General features: G+C 40.3%; 1 protein-coding gene across 3 annotated transcripts in view; it reads left to right on the forward strand.

Annotated features, from left to right (window-relative positions):
• The window catches only part of UST (uronyl 2-sulfotransferase), a 240374-nt gene that overhangs the window by 167695 nt on the left and 51671 nt on the right, over positions 1 to 21008 (forward strand). For all 3 annotated transcript variants that reach the window (XR_331477.5, XM_075924400.2, XM_006114947.5), the window contains one exon: positions 19964 to 20061. Coding sequence is in view for 2 of the 3 variants with exons in the window: in XM_075924400.2 (XP_075780515.1) it covers positions 19964 to 20061 (98 nt within the window). In the remaining variant the exon portion in view is untranslated. The remainder of the gene's footprint in view (positions 1 to 19963; positions 20062 to 21008) is intronic.

Here is a 21008-nt window from a genome sequence, read left to right on the forward strand (position 1 = left end):
TTTTCACAGAGGTGTTCAACTTAAATGATGTGTAAGTGTTTAAAGTACCATGATAGTGACACATTATATGCATGTTTAAAAATTCATATTTGACCCATTACTTTATCTTGGACTAATGTCATTAAAAATTATTTCTCTGTAGTGTCCTTTTGCTTAGTATGTGGATTCTTCCAGCAGATTTCCTCCAAAATGGTTTCCATTATAACCGCCTAGTCTTATTTGAGTGCTGATTCCTATATATATTCTACTATGAGGTGTGTGACTATGCCTGGATTTGGAGAATTCTTGAAAGCAGTGGCCATTGGTTTGCATGAGGACCCTAATATTCTTTGAGCTTATAACAGAAGGCAAAAACTGTTCCTCTGTCCAGTTCCTTCATATTGCTACAGTGTCTGGAGCTTTCCTTTGATTTCTTCAAACTGTTAATATTTCAGTTTGCCTCTGTTCTTTTTGTGTATAGTTCTTTATAATATGTAAATTTTTTATACTTTTTTTTTAAAAATACTTATACTGTATAGCTTTTAGCAGAGTTTCCTGAGTAGATAGACTCCTGACCGTGGGAATTGACACTATATTTGTCTAAAGTTTCAAAAAGTGACTATTTGGAACGCTTCTGTATTTGGATGCCCAACTGAAAGACGCCTAAACAGGGCCTAATACCCAGAGACTACTGAGCACCTATCGTCAAGAAATGAGGTCCATTTTAAGGAATAACAGACTGCACGCCTGAAAATGGAGGCACCTGACATCACTAGTCACTTCTGAGAATTAAGCCATTTTATTCTCTGGAAGAATGTCACAAAATATGGACAAGAAAAAAGAAATGGAGTAATAAGATGAATTTATAGTTAATAAAAAAAACTTGGCTTTTACCACATCAAAGTGAGGCTGTGTTTTCATCCTGTCAGTGGGATTGATTAAAAGATGAGCCAAAGGAGCAACTGAAACAATGTAACTCCTGAGCTGAGGGCAAAAGGGTGCTGCAGCAGGAAATTGCAGTCTCAATAACAAGCTCCCAGCTGCTGTAGCGATAGCTTCCAACACAACTTCTGGCACCAGAGAAACCAAGCCGCTGTTGATATAGCTGCAGCAGATTCTGTAAATCCTGAGGCAAGCTATATTTAGGGTTTTTTTGTGGTGGGGGTTTAATTCATGAATAATTTTTAAATGAGATAAGATTGTTAAAACTAAGCAGGGGATAGTCCTGTTTCTAGCACCGCTGACATAATAAAGACCTCCACAAGGAAAGCACACATGACTAATCAGAGCAGCAGAATAAAAAACAAAGCTCTGCTTACTCCCTCAGAGAAACCTGTGCCTAGGAGAGAGCCTTACCCCAAACTACAACTTTTCTTGAGAGACCCCAGTTTCTATATAGTGGATTCTGTATGTGTACATAGTGATGGTGCCCCCCACATGCTTTATGAAATTGGCTTATGAATATAAATATGGATAACTCAAAGATACTTTCGACAAAATACCTCAGTAACCTATCTATTTGAATGTTACAATCTGCTGGATCTGTATATTCTATTTTTGTGCATGTATCATTGTATATAAAGTTAGAAATATGAAGTATGAGATTATTTATGGTTTTAAATGTGCTCATGAGAGCTGTAAGTGATGCTCTGGAAGCCTTAAGGAATGGGTGATCAACTTAACCTGCAAACAGCCTTGATTGTCCTTAAGTCCAAGAGCAATTGGACTGGTAAGACATGTGACCATACTACCTGGCACTGAGATTCCATTTTGACCAGGTACTTTTCCAGGGAAGGGGGAATGGAGAACAAAGGATTCCTGACCAGGGGAAAGTCTGTTTAAGCAATGGGAAGCTATCTGTCCCTTTGTCTTTGGCTGGCATGACTCACCCAAAAAGAGCTGGTGACGGCGTCAAGGTAAAAGAGTTTCTGACCTGAAGATTATGGCGAGGACAAGAACAGCTTTTAGGGTAAAAAAATTTGTTTCCAATAAATGTTAGTGTAGTAGAACTAGCTATGCATTTTCTTTTCATTTTAATTTTGTAACTTACTTTGTCTGTTTTCACTTGCAACCATTTAAATCCTACTGTTTGTACTTAATAAAAACACTATCAAGCCCTGTGTAAATAATTGTTACCTGGGGGGAACAACCAGTATGCATATCCTTCTTTCATTGATAAATGGGGCTTTTCTGAATGAGCTTTCATTGTCTAAAACTTTTACTCAGAGAGAGATGGATTTATTTGGGGGTTTGATCCCTTTTGGAGATTGGTTTCCTGGATGCTGTGCCCTAGAACTGTATTCTCCCAGAGCTAAAGTGGTTCAGGGTCTGCACTGCTCTTCTAGGGGACAGTAACTCCAATTTTGTGCCTTGTCTTGGAGTGACCAGAGGATCTGGCTCTGAAGAACAGGGTGATGGGGAGCTCCAGAGAATAAGCAGGCTGGTGTCAGTGCCATGAACAGCACACTGGGGAACAGGCTTAAGGGGGTCTTCTGTAACTGCATCTCATCACATATGTATTAGTGGAGTAAGAAATAACTGGATGAAGAGCAGCTGCCTCAAACTGATCCCAGTGTAGAAAGAGTCATGGTGCTAGGAACAGGAAAGAAATTCAAAGAAATTGCTGAAAAACTGATTTCTACCTCAAATGAATGCATCTGCTGACCACAGATTGCTAAAACGGCATAAAATTTCAGCATCTTGGATTTCTTGCTCCTCCTGAACTATGCATATTCATTGCATTATTGGAAAGGAACATTTTCTGTGCAGCTCACCTGGCCAGGAAACAATGTCTTTTTCCTTTCAAATACAGTAGTGCTGGATCTCCTCCAGAGCAGATTATTAGAGCCCTGCATCCGCATCTGTATCCACAAAAATGAGCCACGGAGATTTGCATTGACATCTGTGGATGCAGGTACCCACAAATGTGAAGTGGATATGTGCAGATTTGTAGGGCTCTACAGATTATTCTAACACTTTCCGTGTCTGGAAAAATGTAGCTGCCACTTGGCAGCTGAAGCTCATGCAGCATGCCAACAAAGGCAGGTATAAACACATCCCCAGAATTCTGGGAACTTTTCTGTCTCTCTGTTCCTTCAGTTAAAACTGGAAATGTCCCAGACCTGACTACAAAATATCACTTCATGGTCAGATCTTAGATACCTCAAAGACCATTTCCAGTCTTCTAAAGCAGCAGTGCTTTTTAATGAAGCTGGCCTAAGAGAGCACACTGTGTGACAGAAAGCATGACATGATGTGTGGCAGAACTCCAGCTGTGACACTGTGACACTTTACTACGGAGGGGTCAGATTGAGCCTACAGTGCAAGCCTCATGTCTTTTGATACAACCTTCTGATAGCAGTTAAGCCAAGTTAAACTCTAGTTTGGAAGAGGAAGGGGAAAACCAGAAAAAAAATGTATGTTGAAAACAAGGGAGTGTCTGTAAATAGTGCCTTTTTGACACCCACTCAGTATGCTCTTTAACCTTTGTGGGACACTTGAGCACTGTTGTGATTGATAGAGGAGAGCTGCTGGAGTCATTTGGGAAGAGAGAAGGCTGAGCAAGGCAAATCCTGGACCTCATACAGTGTTCCTTCAGAAAAATTTCTGGGAAGCATTCACAGCTGTTACTGGAATCCAGAGCTGTGGCTAAAATTCCTAAAAAGTGCTCAGAGACCGCTAGGGAGATTTGTATTGTGACGTATAAGAAAGATAAATGGATTTAAACATTGAAACTTAGCAGAAAAAATGCTGTTTCATGGCTGTAGAAAAAGCCTAAGGATTAAGAGTTGTATCAGGAAGGCCAAATTCTGGTGAACAAACAACAACTTTCAGAATGAATAGTTTCCATCAAAACCTGTTTGAAAAGTGGGAGCCTGCAGTAGCAGGATTTACCTTCCTGTGAAATGGGCGGAACAGAAGGGCCTCCAACAGTATAGGTGTTTTGAAGTCTGCAAGGTCATCTGGGGATTGTAGGAGTACTGTGAAGGTCACGACATACAGATGCCTCTGATCTCCAAACTCTGCCCAGGCTGTCCTACTAGCATACCTCTGTGAATAAGATTATGGCTGTAGATGTCCCAGCCACATATGTAGATCAAATGATCCTGAGAGATTGGCACATGAAACAAAAGTTGGCATAGGATCATGTTTTTATTTCAAAGGAGAAATCTTCAAATATTTATAAAGGATTGATATTGGAGAAGTGATACTTTCCCATCTCCACCCATTCACTATATAACTAGCAGTGTTAAATGGTGTTTAATCAATTAATTGACTAGTCAATGGAATTTTGATGGAATAAGATGGGGGAAATTGAGGAACTGCAGCAGGGTTAGCTCCCAGCCTTTTAAATGTATTAAGAGCCACCAGGTAATCAGCTGCCCCAGCTTGCACCTGGTTCTTCCCCACCCCACACTCCCCACCATGCTTTTGCTTTTTTAATGTATTAAGAGCCTGCTAAGTATTAATACATTTAAAAAGCAGAGGCGCAGCATCTGGAACTGGTCACAAGCTAAGAAGCTCATGCTGGGTCCCCCACTGTGCCTCTGCCTTCCCTGCCCCCCACACCAGCTCCCCTAGCACCAGCTCCTGCTCCCTCTGAGGCAACAAGGATGGGGAAAGCAACTAGCCGGGTCACTACTCGACTATCCAATAAGCTTATGCTTATCAGATAGTTGACTAGTCACTTACATCCCTATATCTAACTATGCACCTTAACACTGCAGAGTTCTCAACATTCAGTGTCCACATGCAGGGTCAGAGAGAGTGATTCTGTCAAATTCTTCTCTCTGCAGCAAAACGTTAGCAAAACTGTTCCATTTCTTTCACCTCCTCCATAGGAAACAAAAGGAGTGGCATGGTCCTAGTTTTGAACAATGTCTGAGGCAGTAGGGATACCACAGGCAGATGTCAAGATTGGTAGTCTCTCCCCTTTCTGTAATGGGGGACAATGGGGAATCCTCCCTAGCCAAGTGACAATGAGGGAGAGCATGGAGGCAGGGTAACCTAGTGCTGAAGATATCCAGAATAGGACCATCAGTCAGAGAGAGAAGGATTCATCATTGCTGCGCCTCCTCTTTTCTCTTCCCTTGTCTTGCAATTTATATCATTCTGGCAAGCACGAAATGCCATTCTCTTCTCATTGGTGAGTTGCTCAATTTCAACATCATTCTCATCAAACCAGTCCTGATGCTTTCTGGTTTGGTAGCCTATGGCTTTCTCACAGATATTGATGATTACTGCTTTCAGCTGTCTCCAATGTTCCAGAAACCGATGGAAGCTTTTCTTCTAAGACTGCTTGGAAGTGACGATGATCAGTCCAGCAGTCATGAGCACTTGTCATTGCCCTCGTGAGAAGTATGTCTCTGTGATCTCAAGCATGAGCTATGACATAGTTGAGAAGATGCCAGTGCTTTGAATATGGGTGTCTCCAAAATGTTTTGAACTTGTCCTTTTGTCAAAAAAGGATGTTCGTGATGATAAGTTCATGTTCAGCACACTTGGTTCGGAGCAAGATTCCATTTGAGTTGCTTTTGCCAATTCCTTCTTTCCGGATAGTTCCTTCCATAGGTCTGAAACTCATTCAACATGTGCATTGAAATCCCCCAGAAGAATGATCCATAGAATCGTTTCCAACCAAGAGTAAGAATCTTCCTTTACATCCTCATTGGCATCCATTGTTGGTGCATAAGCGCTCACAATAGTTACCTTTTGGTTTTTAGTGAGCCTCAGAGTGTAATAAGCCACTCATTGATGCCAACTGGCAGCTTAGAGAGGCACCTTACAATTGAGGTTCATCTACAGATTTTCCCTTCCAGAAGTAGATGTATCCTCCTTTCTCCTCCCTCACCTGTACATCATCAGCTCTTCTAGTTTTGGGCAAGGCAAAAACCAGAAAAGTGGTGGGAAAAGAAATATATTTGTTTTAAAAGATGGCAATTCTCATTAGCAGAATTTTTTTACATAATATGTTTTCTAATAAGGAAATTAGTTAATCATTCATTATATGTGAATGTATACAAGACAAATGAGAAAACCAAAGCTCGCAGAAGTATTTCATATTTTGTCATATATAAATTATCGTAATGCCAGTGAAAACTTTAAAATTAATGCATAAATAATTTGTATGCCAGTGCAAAATGAAACATTAGAAATTCAGCACAAACATCAGTTTGTAATGACTGTAATGAAATGCATGAAAGAGGAACTGCACACAGTGTTGTTTAATTTGCATGCCTTTTCTGCCTAGCCAAAATAACCCTCCTCGCTCTCTTTCTCGTGCACGCACCCACGTTGAATTTAAAACCATGTAATTTGCCAAATAGAAGTGGACAACCCTAAAATACTCAGCAATAATAACCTTCCAGGAAATCTATCATAGGTTTAAGACACAAACCATAGTCTAGCCTAGTCTAGTTTAAAAAGTCAAGCTTCCACATTTAAACGACATTGAAAAAGGAATGTTAGATGAACCAAGCTTCCCAACCTGAAACCTGGGAAATACCAAAGCCCTGATAGTTTTTTCTGTGATTTATTGGGGGCAAGGAGGTTGCCCTTTCAAAGATGTCTCATATTCCATTGTGTTCAGCAAGTTTTCATTGTTTTCATGCTGGCCTTTCTTGAGATCACTGCCCTATGTTTTTCTATGGATTGAAACTCTGCATTGGTGCTGTTTAATTTCTTTTTCACTGAAACTTTTGCATCTGTGCAAAGATGGAAAATGAGGAATGAAAAGAGCTAAGGGTGAAAGGTAAAGAAATGCTCTTTTTAAAATGAAAGCTGTCTGAATACAAAGAATTGGTGTTAAATGTAGTCCTGTAAAAATCTAAAATGTCCATTACAGACAGAAGTCTTATGGTACCAAAACTACATGTTGTGTTTTAATGAAGAGTGGCAACAATCCTGTCTGTGAAGGGGAGAGAGAGTTTCCTGTTTGTGGTAAATTAGGCTAATAGAGCAGGCTATAAGTGTCTGATACTTAGCTTTTGATGTCATTTGGGCATTGAATATAACGGCCCATCCAACAAATGTCTTGTTCAGTCCCTGGGGATGGGCCATTATATTTAACACCCATATGACATCCAAACCTAATTATCGGACATTTAAGCTCCCCTCTATTAGCCTTATTTAGCACAGACACTTTAATTAACTTGTTTTTTTCCTCCTCCTCTTGTTCTGCTTTATATTTCTCCCTCTGTGCCACTTGCTCTATATTTGTCAGCGAGAATTGCCAGGTGTCCGGTTTTCTACCGGACAGTCTGGTGTTTGCACCGTCTGTCAGGTAGAAAAATTCAGAAAATACTGGACATGTATTTTGTGAATTTCTGGCGGGGTGCTGTAGGGAAGCCTGGCGGGGGCGAGGGAGCAACTGGGAGGTAGAGCACGATTGGCTTTGGGAGCCCTGTGGTTGCGTGCAAAAGCTGGGTGGGGTGGGGCGAGGGCCGGGACTCCCAGCCACCCCGCTTTTGCACGGGACCAGAGGCTCCCAGCGCCAGTTGCGGCCCGCCTCCCAGCTGGGAGCCTCTGCTTCGGAGCAGAAGCCGGGCGGGGGGAGTGACTCCCAGCCCCACCCCCACCCAGCTTCTGCTGGCAAGTAAAGGGAATGCCTGCCAGGGGCACGGCTGGAAGGATTCTGGCTGCGGCCAGTGGCTGCACCCCTCTCCCCGCCAGGTCTGCTTCCCGCCCCCCTTTTTCTGTCCCCCCCCATCCTCCCCTCCAGCCCTATGGCCTCTGATCACCCCCCCCAAGCTCTGCTTCCCGCCCCCTCTTCCTGCCGGCCAGCCCCATGGCCCCCAGACACACACCCACCACCAGCCCTGCTTCCCGCCTCCCTTCCTCCGGGCCTCTCTAGTCCCCCCCAAACACCACAGCCCCTGATTTCCCACCCCCCAGCTCTGCTTCCCACCCCCTCTTCCTGCCGGCCAGCCTCGCGGCCCCCGTCCCCCTCCCGGCCAGCCCCCCTTCCCACCCCCGTCCTGGCCAGCCCCCCCGGACAAGCGTGTCCGATTTTTTTTAGCGAGGTCTACCTGGCAACCCTATTGTCATCTGAAGAAGTGGGTTGTGCCCAGGAAAGCTGATAATATGATCTATATTTTTTGTTAGTCTCTAAGGAGTTACAGGACCACTTGTTTTTTAAACTTTTTAAAAAAATTACAAACTAACACCCTCTGAGACTTGTAAACCTAATGTTAATGTCTTTTTTTTTTTACATTAGGAAATTGTTTTTCCACATATTTTCACTGAGTGATATGTAATAATATATGGAGATATACCTATCTCGTAGAGTTGGAAGGGACCTTGAAAGGTTATCAAGTCCAGTACCCTACCCTCATGGCAGGACCATGTACCATCCCTGTCAGATTTACCCCAGATTCCTAAATGGCCCCCCCAAGGATTGAACTCACAACTTTGGGTTTAGCAGGCCAGTGCTCAAGCCACTGAGCTTGAGTCTCCCCAAATCAGGAGGCTAAAGCTAAGAGGAAATTGCAGATTTTGTGAACATTTTTTTGAATACATCATGTACATTCACTTAACTCTTTATTCATTTTTTCAAACTTTTGTATGTGATACTTTTCTTTTCTGAAGCCATTCTCATGAAAAGTATCATGAATACAAACATGTTAAGCTCCATCCTTCAGGTTGTTTCACACGGAGCTCCAATGCACAAATGCAAGGGGGCAGCTGTATGGGGCAATCTGAAGGATTGTGGACAAAGGATTTGTGCAAGCCATCTTAAATCTTAGTGATTTCCACTCTCCTGAGTGAAAGCTTGTCATCCAGAAAGAATAGAATTAATACTGTATTAATTAATATTAATGTAATCACAACGAATAACAGTCAAAATGAATTATTAGCAAATTGCTTAGTCACTGAATGTGTTTGCACTGAGCATGTGAAAAACTAGGAATATTAAAATTAGTCTTTTTGCAAACAATAAACAGAGGATGAAACTCATTGAATAGACTATTTCCCGAGAACAGACTGCCCAGTCCTGTGTGTTCCAAAGAAGGCCTTCTGTTTTGAACTAATTTTCAAACAAGATGGCTAGGGACAAGAGTGTGATTCAAATGAATTGGCTCTATGTAGTGTTTTTGTTTTTCCTACATGTTGCTGTTAAGGATCCCTAAAAAGTTTCCAAAGAACATTGTTCTAATCCCTCTGTGTGGGTTGTATTGCTGCACTTGTTGCTATGGTAACTGAGTGCCTTACAGATTTATTAGTGAAAAAAAAATTGATATTTCAGTTTTCCCCTCTCTCCTTCATTGTCTGTATACTGTTGTTTTGTTTTGTTTTATAAATATGTGATTTAGGTAAGTTTGAGGAAAGGCTAAGTTGGAGGACTAATAATGAGTTACTTGTGATCATTTAAAGAGGCCTAGGTTTAAAAAAAATACTGCCATCAGAAATGTGAAGGAAGAGAACTTGAACGCTAACATATTTCTGTGGTATTTCTGGGCAGCTGTTTTTGGGAACTATACATTACTAGAGATTTCCTGTAAAGAAAATATATTTTTTAAAAGTTGGAGAATAGAGAAGAAAAGATTAAAAGAAATATGTGAAATTTAAAGAGACCTGCCTTTACAGTATACTGTGCCTCTGATAAGACTTGGTTCCCTCCTTGCTAATCACTTCCTTATTGTTTGTACATTGCAACTTAAGAACTTGCAAATATTTTCCTTTCATTTAAGACCTCTTGGAAGAGGTGGAGGCTTATATAGAAGAGCCTGACACCTCTTTTCTGATCAGCTTCTCAATGGAAGGGAGGCAGAGACCTGCAGAAGTGCCACTCCCCACCCCATCTGTCCTATGTAGAGCTGACAAGGAGTCATGCTGGAGGAGCCCCTTGTAACCTCCTTGCATAGGATGAAGTGTATGAGTGAAAAAGCCATCTGTTGCACCTCCAGGCCTGGACAGGTGATCCCCTGAAGCTTCATGAATAAATACAGTCTGTCTGCCTAGAATCATGATCATACTTTTAGTCATCTGTTCACCTGCCTAAAAGGTCCTTTTTTAGCACAGATAATATAAGGCTGCAGCTGCATCTTGTAAGCACACTCATATAAAACTTGTAAGCAGTTTTATCCCCCATCCTGTTCATGAAACCTACAGAGGGGATGGTGAGAGCCCACGGTCTACAGATGATACCTAGGCCTGCATCCCCTTCACTTCAAACACAGCGCCCTCAAACCAGTTTCCTGATGCCTGAATAAGATAAAAATCTAGATGATAACTAAATGGTGGAAGCCAAACCAAGGCAAGACTAAGGTGGTGTTGGGGAAGAGAAACATGTTGTGGAAAGAGACAAAACTTTAATATTACTGTCAGAAAAGGCATCTGGCTTCTAGCTTTCAATCTCTGTAATGGTGCACAGTCTTGAAGTGCATCTAGGCTCCATATTGGTTCTGAATAACTCATAATACAATAAACAAAGTACTTGAATAAACTTGGGTGGCTAGTAAGCCAGACTCCTTTCTGATGAATTCTATCTGGCCACAGCCATCTCACATTCATTGCCCTAGGCTCCATTGCTCCAGTTTATTGTATTATGGATAAATATTTCCACAAAGAAACCTGATGATACAGGGCATTCAATACCTATTCTGTATTCTTCAAGGGTGTCAGTGACCTGATGCCCCCTCAACTGCATTAAAGATTTCTTGTCTGTCTGTGGCCAGGATCTTCCTAACTACTGCTATCCAACAGAGTTGATTTGTTTAGCGTGCAACTCAAATGCATAGAGGATTGGCCTTTCAGGCCTGTGATCAAAGGTCTCTCCCTTTTCAGGATGAAATGAGTGTCTCATCTCTTTCCCTTTCTGTCAAAAACTACTGTAGAGGTGGCATGAAACAAAAAACGAAAAAAATCTCATGCTGGTCACTTTAACAATGTCACACATGAAAAGAAAATGTGTTGTTTTAGGGATTTTTTTCTGACTGATTCCTACAGTATGGTGATTTGTATTTACTCAGTTACTGCACTGGTAGATGTATTTAGAAATACCTAGGCTACGTCTACACTGCCGGCCATTTAACTTTGGCCATGTAGTTAGTTTCTCTAGGACTACGTCTACACTGCCGGCTTTTGCCAGCAGAGAGTATGTTGTTAAAGCTCTCATTAGCATTTGTCACACTGTAATTAGCATATTCTCTGCCCGAGGCTTTTTGTGCAAAAACAAGTAGTGTAGATGGATCAGTTTTGTGCAAAAACTCTCTTTTGCACAAGATCTGTATACCTCCTTTTTTGAAGTATAAGGATCTTGTGCAAAAGGGAGCTTTTGCACAAAACGGATCATCTACACTGCTTGTTTTTGTGCAAAAACCTCTTGCACAAAAAGCCTTGGGCAGAGAATATGCTAATAACAGCGTGACAAATGCTAATGAGAGCTTTATTAACATACTCTCTGCTGGCAAAAGCTGGCAGTGTAGACGTAGCCCTAGAGAAACTAACTACATGGCCAAAGTTAAATGGTCAAATCCACTGTGACTAATTACAATAATTTAATTACTATGTTGATAAAATAACTTCCACATCTAATCAGTGCTAGTCAGGTCATTTAGCATTGGCTGCATCACAGTGCATGGGACATAACATTGCTAAATTAAGACCTGGTAGGGTACTAAGCTAGAGTGCTAGCTTCTTACCTCTAGAATAAGGTTTGGATATTGAAATGGCTTTAAGGGTGAGTTTCTGGTGGACATTTCTCCATCTCAGAAGACACCCACACAATCGAGCATAATTTAATATTATTGGGAGTAAGGATGTTAAATTGTGGTTAACTGACTAGTTGAGTAGTCGATGGAATTTCCATCGACTACTCAACTAGTCGATAGGCATTTCTGCATTCCCTCATTGGGGATCTTGCACATTTAAAAGGAAGAATGCGGAACTCCACATGCAGCCTGGGGCCAGCGGGAAGTTCCACTGATTCTGGGCTGCACGCGGCATGCCAGCTTTGACATGCACAAGAGTCTCCAGTGGGGGCTCTTGTGCATTTCAAAGCGGCAGAGCAGCATGAAGCCCGGGGTCAGTGGGGTATTCAAGAGTCCCCCCCTGACTCTGGGCTCCATGATGTGCTGCCAATTTGAAATACTACGTGGAGCTGGGGACTCACCAGTTGACACTGGGTTCCACAGAAATGCAGCGCCACACAGGGGAGCCCAGGATCAGGTGTGCGGCACTGTCTCTTTGAAACACCGACTTTTCCCAGCTGATCTGATCTCGAGTTCACAGAAGTGCCACATTGGAGCCTGGGATCAGCTGGGGAGTCCCCATCTGTCCCCGGGCTCCATGCACGGCAGCAATGCTTAGTTGATCTCGGGAACAGCTGTGCGGCATTGCTGCCTTGAAGTACCTCCTCTTCCCTTCCCTTTGCTACCTCTGTCTGATAGAGGCATCAAGAGGGGGGAAGAGGGATATCAGCTAGTCAACTGACTATCTGATACGCATTTGCTTATTGGATAGTCGACTAGTCCTTAACATCCCTAACTGGCAGTCATTGGAGGTGCCCCACACCAGAATAGTAATGGCTGCCAAACGTTTGGATTAAGATGCTTTGGTAGTGCTATATGAGGAAACTTGCATAGCATCTGTTTACCATATGGCATGTTACTAGTCCCTTTATTCATTAGCAAGGACCAAATTCTGCCAAAATTTGAAAATGGAAATTCATCATCTTTATTTTATGTGGCTTTGCATTAAGATGCCCAAAATACTTACTTGATTTTCACTGAATGAGACAATTAAACACTGGTTAGTTAAAAACAATACTTATTACATGATCACTTAATCTCCACAAAAGTCTTAGTAACTTTTGATTTTAACATACAAAAACAGTCTTAGTCAATCTTCATTACATTTGTGTTTGGGAACCTTCATTTCAACCACTATTCTGACTTTATGATATTGCTAGAGCAAGGTAGATTTTTCTAGACCTTAAAAATATGAAACTGTAACTTTTCTTCTTTGATTTTCTATTTACACTGTTGAGCAATCTTCTGAGCATCCTTGTTTACACTCTTTCTCCATCACCATCTGGTTCAGAACCACCCAGGGGTTGGAGAAAGATACTTTTTTTTTTTAAGTAGTTGTACTTAATATTTATTACGCGAGATTACTGTCAGGATGTGATGGTCAGTTTGACATACATGTAAACACTGAACTACAAACACTTTAAAAAAAGTAGTTAGTGGATTCTGAGGTTGCTTAGCAAAGCAGGAAATGTTTCCTTGGCTGTTTGTAATAATTGCAATACTGAACTGTTGACTAAAGAACTGTATTAAGAACCGTCTTGTAAGCAGGAGAGGTCACCATTAACTGACTGGTTTTCCACATTTATTTTATTTAGTTTCCTTTATAGTTATGTGTCTAGTTGAAAGACATTTATTTAGTTTACCACTTCCTCCGTGGACCTTGTGATGCACCTTCGTTTCACATCTGTTACCTTTAGTCTTTGCTAAGAAATACAGACTAGCTATATTATAAATAAGAGTCCCTCCCAATTATAATATACAGGTTACAGTATATTAGCACGACATGGAAAGATGTAATTTTTCTCTGATTGATTGAGAGAAGCAAAGGCAGTTTCAATATCTTGCGGATTAACTGAATTTATGTGAATTCATGGGAAACAAATGAAAATATTTGTAAGATACAGGTATCTGTTATTAAAATATAATTCTTTATGATTTAAAGTATTTAAGGTCATTTAGAAAGAATTAATATAAGCCTGTTAATAGAATCTAAAATTTCTATAATGTTCTATTTAGGTTCACTTAGGATTAACGAGCAATGAAAATTTTGATGTCTGAATTAATATAAGCCTGTTAATAGAATCTAAAATTTCTATAATGTTCTATTTAGGTTCACTTAGGATTAACGAGCAATGAAAATGTTGATGTCTGGATTTTTTTTTATCTTAAGTGTTTTTTACATTGAGAAAAATAAAGTACTTTAATTCCCACTAATGTTGACATTTTACACAAACCAAGAAATTCCAGATAGAAAACCTAATTCCAGCTGCTTTTCTTAGATGAAGAGTTCTGTATTATTCTGTATATAAAAGTGAATTCTGCTGAACTGGTTTGGAGAAACTTTAAATGCTCAGTTTTAAAACTGTAGAATAGATTTTATTCAGACACATTTAGCTTAGCCCCAAGGTCTCTGAATTTTCTGTATGTAAAATTTCTGATTGGGATATATGAGGAAAGTGTTGGGGTGTTTTAATATACATAATTTTGACATGACTGAACCAACGGTCTTCATTCTTTCCAAAATTTCTATTTAGGTTGAAAACATGCCCCAGTTAAAAATAGATTAAAAATTAACAGCATGTGAAATAAAAAGGGTGTTTAATTAGGGCTGTCAAAGGACAAAATATTAATTGCAGTTAATCACACTGTTAAATGATAAAATACCATTTCTTTAAATATTTTAGATGTTTTCTACATTTTGAAATACATGGATTTCAATTACTACAAAGAATACAAAGTGTATTGTGCTTACTTTATATTTATTTTTTATTAGAAATATTTGCACCGTAAAAAAAAATAGTTTTTTTCCATTTCCCCATTACAAGTAATGTAGTGCAGTCTCTTTATCATGAAAGTTGAACTTACAAGTGCAGAATTATATTTAAAAAACTGCATTCAAAAAATAAAACAGTATAAAACTTTAGAGCTTACTAAGCTACTCAGTCCTACTTCGTAGAGTCATAGAATACTAGACTTGGAAGGGAACTTGAGAGGTCATCAAGTCCAATCCCCTACCCCTCACAGAGGGCCCAAGCACCATCTGGGTGACCCCGATAGATGTCTGTCTGACCTGCTCTTAAATATGTCCAGTGAGGGATTCTACAACCTCCCTAAGCCATTAATTCCAGTGCTTAACCATTCCGACAATTAGGAAGATTTTCCAAATGTCCTAAACCTCCCGTGCTGCAATTTAAGCCTATTGCTTCTTGTCCTTTCATCAGAGGTTAAGGAGAATAACTTTTCTCCCTCCACTTCGTAACACCCTTTTAGGTACTTGAAAGCTGCTATCCTGTCCCCTCAGTCTTCTCTTTTCCAAATTAAATAAACCCAGTTCTTTGAGTCTTCCCTCGTAGATCATATTTTCTAGACTTTTAATCATTTTTATTGCTCTATTCTGGTCCTATTCCAATTTCTCCTCATCTTTCCTGAAATTTGGTGCCCAGAACTGGACACGATACTCTTGAGACCTAATCAGCACAGAGTAAGGCAGAAGAATTACTACTTGTGTCTTGCACACCACACTCTTGTTAAGTCATCCCAGAATCATGTTTGCTTTTTTTGAAGCAGTGTCACATTGTTCCACCCTGACCCCTAGATCCTTTTCTGCAGTACTCCTTCCTAGACAGTCATTTCCCATTTTGTATGTATGAACGTCATCCTATTCACCTCAGAACATTTCTCCAGTTTGTCCGGATCATTTTGAATTATGATCCCATTCTCTTGCAACCCTTTTGAACTTGCAGTTCCAACCACATTGGTATCATCTGCAAACTTTATAAGCATATTTTCTATGCCATTATCTAAATCATTGATCATTCTTATTTGGCCAGTCACTCAGAAAAACACATTTGTTTACATTTGCAGGAGCCAATACTGCTGGCTTCTTTATGTCACCTGAAAGGCTATATCTACATAGCAGTGTTATTTAGAATAACTGATCTTATTCTGAAATAACAAAAAATGTGCGTTGCAAGATATTTGTGTCAGATGCCCTAAAGATCCATACATCCCTTCATGTGTCAACCACCAATCCAGAGGACATGCTGATGAAGAGTTCTGCTTGATAGCGATCCAAAGCAGTGCAGACTAATGCATGCTCATTTCAATTTTCTGAGTCAGTGGCCATCAGCACAAAGTTGATTTTTTTTTAAAGTGCTTCAGTTGTAGATTCCACATTGGTGTGTAGCTCTTTTAAGATTTTGAAAATGTGTGCTACACCTCATCCCTCTCAGATTTTGGAGGGAACTTCAGATTCTTAATCCTTTTGGTTAAGTGCAGTATCTATAGAAATCTCACATTGGTACCACCTTTGCATTTTGTCAAATCTATGGTGAAAGTTTTCTTAAATCAAACAACATATGTTAGGTCATCATCTGAGACTTCTGTACATGAAATATATGGCAGAATGCTGGTAAAACAGAAGAGGAGATATGATACAACTCTTCCCCCAAGTAGTTCAGTCACAAATTTAATGAACACATTTTTTTAATGAGCATCATCAGCATGGAAGCATGTCTTCTGAAATGGTGGTCAAAATATAAAGATTCATATGAATCTTTTAGCACATCTGGCACTTATGTGCCTTTTACTGCTGGCTACAAAAGTGCCATGCAAATGTCTGTTCTCACTTTCAGGTAACATTGGAAATAAGAAGCAGGCGTCACTATCTCCTGTAAACATAAACAAACTTGTCTGTCTTGGTGATTGTTTAACAAGAAGTAGGGCTAACTGGACTCATGTGTGCTAAAGTTTTACATTGTTTTGTTTTTGAGTGCTGTTATGTAACACAAAAATCAACATTTGTAAACTGCAGTCTCAAAATAAAGAGATTGGACTATAGTACTTGTATGAGATGAATTGAAAAATACTGGTTCTTTTGTTTATATTATTTTAGAACATATTTATTCTCTAAAATGATAAAGTGAGCACTTTGTATTCTGTGTTGCAGTTGAAATTAATATATTTGAAAACGTATGAAAACATCTAAAATACTTAATACAGTTCAATTGGCATTCTATTATTTAACAGTCTGATTAAAAAGTGATTCATCGTGATTTATTTTTAATCACAATTTTTTTAGGTAATTGTGAGCGGTAACTGTGGTTAATCAACAGGGAAAAACCGGGTCCCCTGTTCAACTTCTTCACCACCCTTCCAAAGGCACTGCAAGCTCAGGAACAGTATGAGGGGGAGAAGTAAGGATGGAGGACACGCAGGGTAAGAGGCTCAGTGGCTGCAGAGTGCCACAGAGGGGAGCCAGGAATTCAGGGGCAGGGAGGAGGGACTACAGACCGGCTCTCATGGGACTCGGTCCATTCCTCTGGGGCTGTACTCCTGCGCCTCCAATCCGCTCTGCCGAGCTCCCCACTTGGTCAATACCAGCTCTTCTGCCACCGAAGTGAGCCTCAGAAGCAGAAGAAGTGCCAGCATTTACCTCCTCTGCTCCAGCAGATGGTTGCTGGACTAGGGAGATACAATCTGTAGTACCACACAAATGGATTTACCTCTAGTAGCCCTAGTTATTTTAGTTTGGGGAAATCCATTTCCTGTACTCTTTCATATAGACTGAGTTTCATTCTGCAAATAAAATATACTGAATGTGTTCTAAAACCCTTTTTCCCAAGGAGAGCATTGTTTTTTGAGTGAGATACATGTCTTTTTCCGACCACGTATTACACTAATAAGTGTAATAGGGCAAAGATCAGACGGCCATCCTGATTGTCCCAGAGTGACTGGGCTTTGGAGGGGGGAATGGGTCTCAGGGTACCTATGCATTGGGCTTAAGGAAAGGCATGTGAACTTTAAAAGGGGGAGAGAGCAGCAAGTTAGGAGGGTTCTGACTGACCTATCTCAACCCAAGGAGTTAAGGGTCCTATCAAAAGAATTTGTGTTGTCTCCTGCCCTCCGCAGCCTCCTCTTGACAGGTGGTAAGGATTCGGGCATAAAGGCCCAGTTGGACATTTGAAGATGTGGGAAAATACCTGGTAGATAGGCCTAGGATTTTCTGCAGAAATGAAGAGCTGTGGTAGACTCCAGATAGGAAGGCCTGAGAGTGGGTGCTCAGAAGACAGCAAAGAGTAATTAAAAGATCCCAGACGGTGAAGGTCAGAATGACTGAGCAAAACCTGGGAAGGACTGACAGTTGTGCCCAGCTTGGAAACTTTAAAACAGACTTCACAAAAGCATAGGGACGTAATAGTGTAGTTGAGTAATCAATTAACTGATAAGCACAAGCTTATAGATTAGTGCTATAGACCACATGCATTTCCCCCTCTACCCTCACTTCACATTCCCGTTTTATGTGTGTCGCTTTAGTGATACCACTAGGAAAAAACCTAAGTGGATGGAAACCAGCAGAATCTGGCAACCCTGTGTGTGGGCAACAGTAAACAAAATGTCTCATGGACCACACACAGAACCCTAATATGCACAGAAAGGTACCTGTGTGTCTCTCCCGGTTCGGAAAAGTTTTATCATCCTGGGCAGTCATTTTACTACAGTTACATCAACAGAATTTACTTCACTTATCTCTTGTATTAAATTGTGATGTTTTGCTGTGAAGATAAAGAGTGGTAATAGATTTACATTAACAAAAGAGAGGGAGAAAAATGGGAACATAGCTTGAGGAGTCTCATTATCGATCTAAATGCAACATTATCAGTGATTTGTTATAATTAAGGTCTTGATTGAGTAAAGCATCCTTGTTCAGGAAAAAAATCAGTTAAGCATTTGAAAGATGATAGACATGTTTACACCTACAGCACTGCAGCAGCTGTACTGATGCAGCTGCAGCACATCTACTGAAGATGCTCTGTGCTGACAGGAGAGAGCTCTTCTACTGGCCTAATAAAACCACTTCCGTGAATGGCACGGAATGCCACTTCTCCCACCAATGTAGCACCAGGCACACTGGTTATGTCATGTAACTTATATCTCTCAAGGGGCGTTTTAGTTACACCCTGAGTGACATAAGTTATGCCAACATATGCTGTAGAGTAAATATAGCCTGAGTATAAGTGCTTTCCTGAATAGTAACTAAAAATCTGAGTCTGATTATCTCCGACAAGGAGCTTATCAGCATTCTGGTCTCACTGATGATGTGGTGGGCAATGTGCATTTCTCCTATGGCAAGATCATGATTTTTGACTATTGGATATTTTGCTATCTGCTGAAATGTTCATATAATTTCTTCGTCTTAAGTTTATCTCTTCTTAAGTTAGTCATGTTTCTCATTCTTTATATATAAAGCTAAATTGCATTATAAAAGTAGGTATTAAGATTTCATAATTAGTTAAAGGTTACTTTCACAAAAGATCAGATTCTCCTATCCATACTCATGCTATCTTGTACTTTTTGCTACAATCAGTCTTACTAAAATCAGTAGAGGTCTCTACAGGTACTACTCAGTGTAAGTAAAAGTGGCAGAATTTAGCCTACATAAAAAATAACATTATTTTTTCCATTTTGACTCAATTCCCCTATTTATATTAGTAAAGTTCAATACGCTGTACCTATGTCAAGTCTTTGATGAATGGTCTCTACATTAGATCAAAGTCTTGGTTTCCTACTGAGCATACATCTCTTTCATGAGAGAAAATTTTCACCATATGATCCAGTCCTGAATAGCTAGGTGATATATTGACTTCCAGTGAAGAGTGATGCATGTTTTGGCCAGCAGAAAAGAAAGGTGTATGAACTTGAGTTTATACTGGTACAGTATAAGGTCAGTGAATGAAAGTAGAATAAAACAGTTTTGTGTCCTTGGGATTGCATTTCAAATTATTCTGTCATCTTCTCTCTTCTCCCATAGTATAATTAGAGGAGAAATTGCTAAGCATATGTAATAATGGCATTAATAGATTGCTGTTTAAGATGGCTATGTTAAAAGCTGTCTAATACCAAAGCTGTTCTTCAGTAGATTTTAGTCATATGGTGTGAAGTTAAAACTGGCTTTGAAGATATCTTCACTATAACAGATGTTGTAACATGATGTTGTAGCCAGATGATGTGATGGTCACAGAAAAAATTATCCCACCTTAATAAAATTCAGAAATGCTAAATGTCCTACAAGTTATTTGTGAGGGACTTGAGTATACATTCTGTGCAATCAGGACTATACAATGAAGTATGAGGAAAAGATTAACTCTACTTATGTGAGAAAGAGAGAAGCAATTTTTTTATTGAGGTGGTAAGATTGATTCTTGTAACATTTGTTTTTTTTTCATTCTCCCTAGGATATTAATGTATGTATTCTTGAAAATTACCCTGAATGTTCCAATCCCAGGTTATTTTACATCATACCATATTTCTGTGGACAGCATCCAAAATGCAGGTAAATGTATATCACACATTACTGATTCTGTACAGCAATAGACATTGAACACTTGCTAATAATTACCATGTATTGTGGTATCAGAGACACAACAGTTGTTGCTCTGTTGCAAATATAAGGGAAAACATGGCTCATGTATCAGTGTATTTATTATGAAATCATATATAAAGAAACAGTTAAGCATTGGGTTTAAATTTTACGTTCATTTTTTTCCTTGCGTTCACATGCTATAATTAGAGCTTTGTACGTATTTAAAAAATGTAAAGTAACATAAAATGAAAACGAACGCAAACTACATAAAATCAAAATTTAACCTTCAGCAGCAACTTGTGCAGCTTCTATCCCCTCAGGGTGATGGGAGGGGGTGGCTGGCCCAAACCTGTGCTAAGCTATGACCCCATACACCAGATTACACTATGGAGAGCTGGGTTCAGCCCTGCAGGACAGGAACCTCCACTGTAGGGTGAGTGCAGGCTGGTCTTCCTCTGCAACACACTCAGGGCCTCCCACCTTGACTCTTCAGGTGTAGGACCCACCCACTCAGCGCGATGCTTTGCCCAAAGCAAGGATGTGACCCTCACCCCCTGCCTTCTTTTCAGAAGGTCATATTTCAGCCTGATGGTTAAACATACTATTTCAAAAGTCCAAGGACCACTATCAACTGTTTGGGAGATTTTGTCCCATGCCACTCCCTCTGCACTGCTTAATCCCCGGTGGGCAAATAATCGAAGTCTGTGCCCTTACTACTTGTATCCCCTTGTGCAGGGCGTGTGTCAGATTGGGAATGGGGAGTGGGTCAAGTGGGCTACACTCCAGTTGTCCCTAAGGTACCATGTCGTCTATGGAACTGTTGTCAGTTTATGCAAGTTGGAGCAGCTCCCAAGTTGATGTACCCTGCACCTGAGCTGGGACAGAGAAAGGAGGAGAAAGAACCAGTTGTTGGATCT

This window comes from Pelodiscus sinensis, chromosome 3 (genome assembly GCF_052426305.1).
Source record: "Pelodiscus sinensis isolate ZL-2025 chromosome 3, ASM5242630v1, whole genome shotgun sequence".
In the NCBI taxonomy this organism is placed as follows: domain Eukaryota; kingdom Metazoa; phylum Chordata; order Testudines; family Trionychidae; genus Pelodiscus; species Pelodiscus sinensis.